Source organism: Hypanus sabinus, chromosome 12 (genome assembly GCF_030144855.1).
Source record: "Hypanus sabinus isolate sHypSab1 chromosome 12, sHypSab1.hap1, whole genome shotgun sequence".
Taxonomy (NCBI): Eukaryota; Metazoa; Chordata; class Chondrichthyes; order Myliobatiformes; family Dasyatidae; genus Hypanus; species Hypanus sabinus.
This window is the reverse complement of record NC_082717.1, coordinates 98,694,240-98,705,669: the sequence shown is the minus strand read 5'-3', so window position 1 is coordinate 98,705,669 and position 11,430 is coordinate 98,694,240. Positions and strand designations below refer to the sequence as shown.

At 44.2% G+C, this 11,430-nt stretch overlaps 1 protein-coding gene across 1 annotated transcript in view; it reads left to right on the top strand.

The window, feature by feature from the left end:
• Positions 1 to 648: 648 nt before the first annotated feature.
• Positions 649 to 11,430, top strand: part of igf2r (insulin-like growth factor 2 receptor) — a 198,241-nt gene continuing 187,459 nt past the window's right edge. Inside the window, exons 1-2 of the mRNA XM_059986536.1 lie at positions 649 to 875; positions 9,614 to 9,744. Of these exons, the coding sequence (XP_059842519.1) occupies positions 772 to 875; positions 9,614 to 9,744 (235 nt within the window). The 5' untranslated portion in view covers positions 649 to 771. The remainder of the gene's footprint in view (positions 876 to 9,613; positions 9,745 to 11,430) is intronic.

The following is an 11,430-nucleotide window of genomic DNA, read 5'->3' as shown; positions in this document are numbered from 1 at the left end:
TCAGGTCTCACTGATACACAAGCCACACTGGGAGCACCGGACACAGAAGATGGGAGGTGGGACTTCACTTGCGTGTCTGTTGGGAGGTAACACTGTACCGGGGTGGTGGGGGGGAATGGGTCTCCACTTTGTATTTTACTGTTAGTGAGGTGTGCACATGTGACGTGGCAGAGTAATGATGTATGCCATTGATATGCTTTTACAAATCATTCAACCTGTAATGAGTTACATAACAGCAGAGGATGCTTAGTCAAGCAATATACTTACAGTATTACTCCAATTTCACTGCACAATTAAATACACAATACCCTCCCCCCCCACCCGCCCTCTTTCCTCACCCCTACCCCTACCCCCCTCTCCATGTCGGTGGGTTCCCGATGCCAACCTCCGGTGATCTGTCATAGTTTGTCACAGAATGGAGTTCGGTCATGTGATCCGGTTCCAGGCGGCCTTGTGGTCAGGTGACGCTCTGTCCCTCGTGGTTGAGCTCCTGCCTGCTCCACCATCACGTGACGCCCATTGTTGTCATGTGCCGCGGATTTAGAGTCACGTGATTGCATGGCTCTTTCGGCCCGTGGAGGGGAGGAGCAGGGGCACCGGCCTGTCATGTGACGTGATCGTTCTGCAGTCATGTGACGTGATTTGGGGCCTCAGGTTCAGTCATGTGACGTGGACGGAGTGGAGGCCGTTGCGGAAGAGCTGCTGCGCTGTTGACGTGCGCTTTCCATAAATTGTGCCCAGCGAAGGGAGCTCCGGCTCTGACGGACGAGCATGTGGCGGCGAGCGGTTTGCCTGGGCTGGGCGGTCTTGCTGTGGCTGGCCCCGTGGAGCGGCGTGTGGGCCGAGAGCTCCTTCAGCTACCCGGAGCTGTGCGGGTGAGTGCGGCAGAGGCCCGGCTGGTCCAGGCAGGATGGGGAGCGAGTTGGCGTCGGGCGGCGGGCGGCGGGCGGCGGTGCTGCTTTCGCCAGCAGGATCGGTCGCGGGAAATGCCCCCCTCCATCACTCTCGTCAGTAGGGCAGAGACACCGCAATGCCCACTCGAGAAGCAAGGAGGTTGAGGGTGATGGGAGGAGGAGATGCTGATGGTGTGTTAGTGATGAGGTGATAGTAAGTTGTGGAGTTGGAGTTGCTTGGGGTAGGGTCTGAGGTGGAGAAGGTAACTCTGTTTAGGTGAAAAATACACAACTTCTGCTCCCCGAGCATCTAAAGTAACTAGAGTCCGTTCTTGGGTAAAGAGGAGGAGGGCAGGTGGGGTGTGCAATCTGTGCTAGGAGACTGAGATGGACGCTAACGTGGATGCCCTTGTAACCTGCTGCCTATATGAAGCAAAGCAGGCAGTAGGTTAGTAAAGGTAGACTGACAAAGTCACAGAGCTGTAAAAGCATTAAAAATATACTTATTGCAAAAAATATGCCTTTGCCCAGATTGCAGTGATTAATTTCAGTTATCAAGTTACGGAGTGTGTGTGATGGTATTGAGTATTTAAATGTCATTCATCAGCTTGCCAATTTGGAGGATTGCTGGTTTGGAAGATTAGTTATGAAGAAAGACCTGGCTTTTGTATTTTATGTGAAACTAGAATGTGAAGGAAGACTTAATTGTGTATGTTCAATTAGGAAGGCGAGACAAAGTGAAAGCTGAAGGGTCAAATCATCCACTGTTTATTCATTTCCATAGATGCTGCCTGACCTGAGTTCCTCCAGCATTTTTTTTGTGTTGGGCTGGATTTCCAGCATCTGCAGAATCTCTTGTGTTAGTCCTTTTCACTGTAATATTAAAGGTTGGTAACTAATGAGGTTTAAGATAGTCGGGAACAAGGGAATGTAGAATTACGTTGCAGACTGATGTGGGTCTGAGATCCTCCAAAAGGATGGGTGATGAGCAGAAAGCTTTCTGAAAACTTTCAGATGAGAATGTTACGTGGGTTGTAGATGGAATGAAATGAGCTGTTTTTGCACCTGCTGTGTATGTATCAGGCTCAATGGCTTCTTGGTATGATTCAATGCATTAATGGTGCATTGTAAAAGCTTGTTTTTTCTAATTGATCTTCCAACAATATGGCAGTACAAATCTTGTTGGCTGCAAAACCCTTTGGGTTGCTCAGGGTGTGAAGGGAATTGTATAAATTCACACTTGATCATGTGCTTTCTACCTTCAAACTGCCTTGGCGTTCCACTCAGTGCATGGCGTCCATTTCTGGATGTGCATCTGCTTTACTGCACTTCTGACGTTGTACTATAGTGTACAAAACTTCAGGAGCATCAAGGGCAATGGTGTACGTTTCTCAGCTGGCTGGGTGAGTACCTGTGAAAGAATGCTCGGGTTGACCTCCAATCAAACCACATTTACTCAGGAGGGCCCGACTTCAGCATTTCCACCATTCATTTTGAGTTTTTTCCTTCTGCAGTATTTTACTGGGAAGAAACTTGCTAAAGTGCTAAACTCCCATGATCTACAAATTTTGGCCTATTCATGTTTTTCTGTCAAGATTAAGAATTTGAGGCTATTTTTATTTCCACAGTCTCTGGAAGCTTGTAGCATTGGCTTCAATACTGGAGTGCTTTAGTGTAAAATGGCCTTTTCAAGATCAGTTGACACAAAGTACACTGCAGATGCTCTGGTCAAAGCACCACGTACAAACAAGCTGGAGGAACTTGGCAGGTCGGGCAGCATCCGTGGAAAGTTCAGTTGAGTCTTGTTTATAATCCTGTATTTTTCTAGAGTGCATCTCAATTTTATTTCCAGTGTTTTCCTAGTTGGGTGATCTTCATTGTGGAGTTGAGGATGCAAATGAGTTTATCTTTAAACAATAAAGAGCAAAGAGTAAATAATGGTAAATAACAATAAAGAGTAAACAAAGAGCGCCACAGAGTTATAATCTGAGCCAGGTTAATATTTAAGCAGAACACAATTGCTCACGCTGCAGTTGATTTCTTTTTGGGGAGTGACATGCGTATTGAGTTCTCTCCATTTTCCTCCCTGATCCCCAAATGGCAGGTTCCGTCTCGGACTCGAACGTTCGAGGCTGAGATTGCATTAAGACAACTCCTGCATTGTCCCTGGTAGTTTTTGTATTAGTAACATCTGAGTGTAGTTGCTGTTTCCTCATTTACAAAGTTCTGTGTCTTGTTAGTGTTATTGTTCCAATGGGTTTCGTGTTCCAGAGCTCTGATCTCTGTCCTTTGAGAAACTGACTGTCTGTGTAGGGAAGATCACCAAATGTTCATTGACAGATTCAATATGCAAGTGTTGCTTGTACAAGTGGCTAAAAGCTTTGTTGGACACTCTTTGAGGAGTATTTTAAAGTTTGGAACCGTGTGAGGTTGGTGCTCGAGGTTCAGAAGACATGGCTTCCCTTGGTAGGTAGGACACTGAATGACAGGGTTACACGAGAGGCCACAGCTGGAAGGCAAACCGAAATCTTTCATTAGGAAATTGGTACAGGTTAACAATGTGGATGTGGGCACGCTCACATTATGAAAGGTTGAGCGTAGGAAATGATATGAAATTGGGAGGCAGTATGGATGTGGAATAACTGGGGAGTGCCTCAGGTATGTGGGTGAGGACAGCAGAGATGAATCCTGTAGGAAGGAGAGCCCTTGCTGATGACCCTCAGACCAGTTTCTTCAGCATGTATTGATCAGAAAGCCATTCCACCCTGCTGGAGAGTGAAGAGGTACTGGAGGATGCACACTCAAGCCTGCAGGCATGGTGATGTCGCCAGTAAAAGCTGTGGCCTTGGCTCAGGTGCTCCTGGTTCAGCCCTGCCTTCTGACAGTCTCTGTGTGGAGTTTGCACATTCTCCTTCCACATCTCTGAACAGTATCGGATCTATTGCAGAAATATGACAAGCGTGCACGTGGCCGATGGCTCACTGAATCAACTGGGCCTCCTACACATTCTCTTTCGTGGGTTCCAATGAAATTCCACTCCCCTCTGTTTTTCTAATTGTCAGTGAGTACAGGCCCAGAGACATCAAATGCCCCTCCTACGTCAGCCTTTCATTCCCAGGATCATTTACCTGAACCTTCTCTGGACTCTCTCCCTTTGACCAGTTGGGTGTCCTCCCACATTTCAAAGACGTACTGGTTAGTTGGTGAGTTGTGATTTGCTATGTTGACACAGGAAGTGTGGTGGCACTTGGGGACTACTCAGCAGAATCCTTTTACTTGATGCGAAACTGTACGTTTTGATGTACACGTGAGAAATAACGATTATCTTTAATAATTTTATTCCTGGTGGGGGAGGAAGGTGGCATGGGGGGGGATTGTGAAAGACGGCTGCTGCCAGGCTGATCACCAGACAAGTCTAAAGACAATACCGAGAGGTCAAGGTGCATCTGCAATCCCACAATGCCTCCAAGCCTCTCCTTGCAGCGAGCTATCTCAAGCTTTACTGATGAGGTTCTCCTGCAGTGCCAAACATTATTTTTTTAAAGGGTTGAAAGCAGGATCAGCTTTATTATCACAAATGTTGCGAAATTTGTTTTGGAGCAGCAGTGCAATGCAGAAAACACTATAAATTATAATGCGAAAGAGTGGCTTATGGTTAATTGAGACACATTGGGACCAGTATGCTTTAGCTCAATAAAGCAGCTGAATGCTTGAAACCACAGTAAGCAAAATAGCTCAGAGTCGTCTTATTGCTTATTTCTCACCAATTATCAGAGACAAAAATCACTGTGCAAGCACACAAGTGACGCTATTTAAAAAAGGTTTGCTCGAAGCACGATGTGGCGTCTCAATGCCCACACAAGTACACGCGACTGATGGTAGTTAGAAACAATTTGGCAGCGGTCTCCTGTCCCAATTAAGTGGCAAGTAAGCGAAGGAAATCCCAGCTATTTTCATGATTAGTTTTTGTTCTTTAAGAGCTGTCCCAAATAAGCAGCTGCCCCTATTAACTGGAATCCACTGTATATCTAAAAACAATATTGCGCAAAAAATAGAGCAAAATAATAAGGTAGCAATCGTGGGTTTATTGTCCATTCAGAAACTTGATGGGGGAAAGGAGGAAGCTGTTCCTAAACTTTGTGTGTTATTAGGCTCCTGGTAGCAATGAGAAGAGGGCTTGTCATGGGTGCTTGGGGTCCATGATGCACCTGCCGCTTGTGGACCTCCGATGAGACTCAGCAGTGTATGATGAAACACTTGGCGGGTTCATTCTCTAAAGGAGCTATGTTTGATGGAGCACTTCGCTGTGATTATGAGTATTGAACATCAAAGTAAATGGTGCGATGCAGTAAGTGCACATTACTGGGCTGCAGATTTCTGGGTCTAATGTCAAGGAGAGTCGCGTACCTGTTACATGATATTTCCTGCTATTAGACCCAGATATCTGCAGTCCTGTGGTGTGCACTGCTCCCATCACATCATTTACTCTGTTCAACACGTAAAGAACAATTGGATCTGCTGAGTGTCATGTGCAAGTAGATAAGTGATGAGATACTGCCACTTGGTGCAAGGTCAAAGTAAATTTGATATGTCAACATTTCTTTGCAGGCATTACAACGAATACAAAGAAACAATAGAATCAATGAAAAGCTAACAAAGATGGGCAAACAACCAATGTGAAAAAGACAACAAATTGGGCAAATACAAAAAGAAAAACAAAAGAATAATAAATAAGTAATTAATCGTACTGAGAATGATTTATGTTGGAAGTGAGTCTATTGGTTGCAGAATCTTCTCAGTGTTGGGGTGAGTGACGCTATCCACTCTGGTTCAGGAGCCTGTTGGTTGAGGGTTAATAACTGTTCCTGAACCTGGTGGTGTGTGACTGACGGCTCCTGTACTCTGTGTTGGCAGGAGCAATTGTTATCACACGTACTGATTACGGTGTGAGGTACAAGTTAGAGTATTGTTGTAGTTTAGTATTGCAGTCTCAAAGATCTATCTTATTGAACTAGAATTCACCAGTTGCCTGTTTCCATAATGGATGCCCATGACATGCTTTTTCATATTTTGGTAGATTGTTGGAAGTTTTGTATCATATAATGAGCTATTAAAGAATAGTATTGGGAGTTCAGTAATAGTAGGTGATCATTTCTGTAATTGGGTCTCAGTCAGCAACAGTCCTTTAATTTTTTTTCTCTCTGATATTTGTGACCAAGTACAGCGTTTTCTAAAGCATTTCTCAAATAATGAGTACAAACCTATCATGAGTTTGTGTGGTTTATGAGTAGGTGTCAAGAGCGAGCAGTGGTTGTGACCAGTTCCTCTCTTGTCGTCATCGTGACTGAAACAGGCCCTTCGACCAAACTGAACTATTATTCTGCCTTGTCCCATTGACTCACACGTGGACTCCAGCCCTCCGTCCCCTTCCACCCATTTACTTAAACTTTTCTTAAATGTTGAAATTGAAAATGCATCCTCCACTTCCACCAGCAGCTCGCTCCACCCTCTGAGTGAAGCTCCCTCTTATTCCACTTTTCACTCGTAACCCGTGACCTTACCCAACCTCAGTGGAAAAACCCTGCTTGCATTTACCCCTCATAATTTTTACTCTTCTATCAGATCTTCCCCCCCAATCTTCTACAATCTAGGGAATAAAGTTTCAACCTTTCCCTGTAACCCAGATGTTCAAGTCCCGGCAACATCTTTATATTTTCTCTGTACTCTTTCAACTTAGAAAGCGCAAGTTTAAGTTTTAGTACATGCAGAGTGCATGTGCTTCGACAGTGGTCTGGATGCAATCCCACAAGTAAAATAGCTAATGGAATCTGTGCTAAAGAGAGTTGTTACAGCATTGTGTATAGTCAGACAGCTAAACTGGTAGGGTGCATGGCAGCTTCCATTACATAAAGCGGGTTGTGCCAAGGGCGGTTACCTGATCTGTCGACGTGTGGAGAAGCTGCTGTCGGTGCCCAGTCAGAGCGTTAGATACGCTGCAGCCCAAACCCTGCATCTCAGTGCTGGCCCTCCGCACTGCTCGCCCAAGCCTCGTGGACGACCAGCTGCAGTTGGTGGGGGGGAGGGGGGGTGAAGGTTCATTTTTGGGGAGGAACCCCTGGTGGAGGGTGGGTGTTGGTGCCTGGTGTTGATGCAAGATGTGGAGGTGTCATCCAGCACATGGGCTCTTTAGCCTACAGTTCCATGCCGGCCCATTGTCACCAATACAACTGGGATCATATGTGGGAAAGAAATGTGTAACGCAAGCTGGACAGAGCAAGGGAAGATTTCTGCTTTTGTGCATCTACCATCTATGCCCACCCTCCAATGGGCAGTGGTAAGTCAGCTAAAATTTTAGAATAATTTTATCAGCTGCCAGAGGGTGGTGAATCTGTGGAATTCATTGCCACACACAGCTGTGAAAAGAGAGAAGGCAGGAGAAAGGAATTGAGAGAGAATAATAAATTGACCATGATGGAATGGCAGAGCAGACCCAATGTGCTGAATAGCTTAACCTTGTGCTATGCCTTGTGGTTTGTCTATGCTTCGTTTAACGGGCTGTCTAATGCCCTGTCAATGTGGTTATCGCAGTGAACTGGTGAACAGTGAACTATGTGAACTGGTTGCCGTTTCTTGTCTAACCAGTTCCACTTCCAACTCAGTTAACCACCTGTGTTGTCTTGTAGTTATGAGGTATTGAATGCTCGAGTCCTGTCGTAGTATGATTGGCTGCTTCAGGAACTGTTCAGGGTCTGGAAACCTGCTGTTAATGTTGCATTGTCAGCTAATTACATTAGATTACATTTCTATATTACATTAGAAATAAGCAGAGTAAAGTTTAAACATTTTTAAAGAATATGTACCTTTGGCTCTTAGAGCCACACTTCCCCCATCCCCCACAAACCATTAAACCCAGGATTTAACCTCAGCCTAATCACAGGACAATTTACAATTAACCTATCATCCAGTACGTCTTTGGACTGTGGGAGGAACCCAGAGCACCCAGAGGTGCCCGTGGCTAGCACGAGAAGGTGCAGGTTTAAGGTGCTTGGAGTGGGTGCAGAGGAGATGTCAGTTTTTTATGCAGAGAGTGGTGAGTGTGTGGAATGGGCTGCCGGCGATGGTGGTGGAGGCGGATACAATAGGTACATGGAGCTTAGAGTAATAGAGGGCTATGGGTAACCCTAAGTAATTTATAAAGTAAGTACATGTTTGGCACAGCTTTGTGGGCCGAAGGGCCTGTATTGTGCTGTAGGTTTTCTACGTTTCTGTAAAACCCATGGGATCACGGAGAATGTACAGATAGTGGCGAGAATTGAACCCTGGTCACTGGTACTAATCACCACATTACTGTGCCACCCAACTTTAGTACTGGCGAAAAGGGCCAAGTACTAGTTTTATAACTATTCCCATTGTTCTTTCTGCCTCCTTTGTAGTTAAAACAAAAAAGGGAAAGCCATTGACCTCAGCTATAAGTGGTTTCTGTCTCCAGTGTGGCTGTGCTGGAAGTAATGGAAGGTGAACACTCGAAGGCAAAGGCCTTGTTGGTATTCATTTCAAGAAGACTTGAATATAATGGCTGAACAGTCAAAGCTTGAATATAAAAGCAAGATTGTAATGCTGTGGTCAGGTGTTGGTCAGATGCAGTTTCTGGGCCCTGCATCTAAGAAAGTTTGTCCTGGCATTGGAGAGGGTCCAGAGGAGTTTCACAGGAATGAACCTGGAATGAAAGGGTTAATGTATAATGAGCATTTCATTGCTCTGGGCTTGTACTTGCTGGAGTTTAGAAGAATCGTGGTTGGGGAGGGGGACTATCTCAATATTGAAAGAGTGAATACGGTGAGGATGTTTCATATTGTGGAGACATCTGGGACCAGAGGGCACAACCTCAAGAGGAGGAAATACCTTCAGAACAGAGGTGAGGAATTTCTTTTGACAGGGTGGTGGATCTGGGATGTATTGCCATGGGTGGCTGTGGAGGCCTGGTCTTTGGGGATATTTGAAGTGGAGGTTGATAGGTTCTTGGTTAGACAAAGCTCCTGGGGAGAAGACAGGACAGTGGGGTTGAGAGGGTTAATAAGTTGGTTATGATTGAATGGTAGAGCAGACTTGATGGACTGAATGAGCTAATTCTGTTCTTATGGATGTAAAAGTACTTCATGATTGATACAGTTTTGAAGTGTAGCTGTTTTTTTTCTGTAAACAAATGCAGCAGCCAATTTCTGTCCTGCTAAGTCTCAAACAGATGTATTTGGTGGTGAGAATTAGTGGTGGATGCTTCCGTGGAGATCAAGACAAATCACACCCCAACTGTGCCAGAGAATTCTATCAGGTTAATCATTTACTACACTAAATGGTAAATCACCATGTGAAGATCAATGCTTAAGTCAACGAGTCATGTTGATATTTGAAGTGTATAGGAAAAGTCACAGTGAACAGTTGACATTGAGTTTAACTCTAATGTAAACCTTCTCCAACACCGTTCTGAACTGATGGTTACCGTTGTCACTCCTGCTGAGGTGAGATGTTTGCTTGGAAGATGTAGCGCAATTGTGCAAAGCTGAAAGAAGGATTTTTGCATTTGTTCAGATCAGCTTGTTTTGCTGTAATTGCATTCTTTTTTTAAAAAAAAGTTGATCGATGTTTTCAATTTCCTTTTTGGTACGGGTGAACCTGAGATGACATGGAGAAATTGTGCATTATCATTGTTTTCTCTGTTTCAGGCATACCTGGGAGGCAGTTGACATGGAGAATGGAACATCTTACAAAATAAACCTCTGTAGCCCATTACATTGTGGGCAGCCTAGTGCCATCTGTGCTTACAGTTCCTCGGAGAAAAGCAACTATTCAGTGGGTGAGTGTATCAGATGTACTTGGGCATTTTATCGCTACTTGTTGGTCTCCTTTTGTACAGATACTCTTGTACTTAGCATCATTTCGTGTGCATACAATTCGTCTATGTATGTATAAAAGATAATCTTGTGTATATAGGGCCAGACTCAATTAGTGGTACATTGTGTTTTATAGGATTGGTTTTATAATTATATTTACTGTGTTTTTATTGTGTTTGGTTTTTTTGCTACACCAGACCTTGAATAACAATCATTTCATTCTCTACATGTGTACCTTGGGCTTCTGCCTTGAAAATTTCAAGTGCAAAATACCTTACTTGCAACGTTTCTGGTCTTGCAGGCATTGAAGTGAAGAACCAATATTTGTGTTTGGTGGTTTAATGCTAATTGATGTTGGAGAAATCGATTAAGGAATGGAAAATTGAATTACCAGTCAGATGAGTGACACATTAGGCTCCAGAGCGAATGATTGCTCCTGATCACTTCTGTTGTATCAGGTTACCTAGTGACTATGGCAATATGTGTGCCTGTCAGTTCCAAAGGTTTTTGAACTGGACTAGTTGGTAGTATTGTAAATTGAAATACAGGCTGGCTTGGGTTATGAATACCCAACTCCTAGACATTTGTACATATGAACATGCTGTTATGGTATTAAGTTCAAAAGTCTGTATCAGTCTATGATGGGTTGGTCATTATTCAGTGCTATATACCTGTATACCTCGTTAATGAAAATATCTAACCAGCCAATCAACTAAGCAGCAGAGCTAAGTGCCTTTGGAGCAACTCGTGTTGTGCTTTGTTCTGTTTGAATACTGGGATTGCGGCAAGGTAAGTGCCTCGACAGATAATTGACAGGTATGAACTTGGTGATAAAGTGACCAAGTTTTTCAGTCTTCAGAAATCAATGAAGTTTTGTTGGACATTGGTAATATACAGTACAGTGTGTCTGATTCGTTGGTGAGTTCGATGAGCTGCGTGGCCTCGGTTGTGTTGCAGAGCAGGCCCTCATTCATGCCTCGATTGCCTATTGTGGTCACCAAGGAAGGAGACTTCAGCTGGCTGTGTGCCGCTGGATTCCACGCTGAGTCCACACTACAGGCTGGCTACTCCCATCAGTGCTGCCCTCCAGTATTTGTTCAGTGGGAGAAGAACTAAGTTACATTCTGTGGCTGCACTGCATGATATGAGGATCTGCTACGGGTTTGATCTGCAGAAGTGTGCCTCCAGGACAACATCCATACACCATCAATCTACGGGCCATGACACTCAAGGACCTGGGCTAGATAATTACTTTCAAAATACTTTTGTAACTGTTTTTATATGTGCTGTGTATGACTGTTAGTTTTGTGTTTTTTTTTTCCCCTTGACCCCAGAGGAATCGTGTTTTGTTTGGCTGTATTTATGTGTATGTTGAATGACAAGTAAACTTGATGTTGCAATTCTTAAGTTTGCATATGTTTCAAATTAACAAGTGGCTTTGGCTACAAAACTTTAAAAAATTCCTTTAAAGATGTTTTAATGTGGTGAGTTACCTATGTCTGGCAGATTGAATGGAAATCTCTTGCCTTAAGAGGAATAGATAGAGTGGACATCCAGTGCCTCTTCCCCAGGGCACCACTATTCAATACAAAAGGACATGGCTTTAAGGTAAGGGGTGGAAAGTTCAAGGGGGATATTAGAGGAAGGTT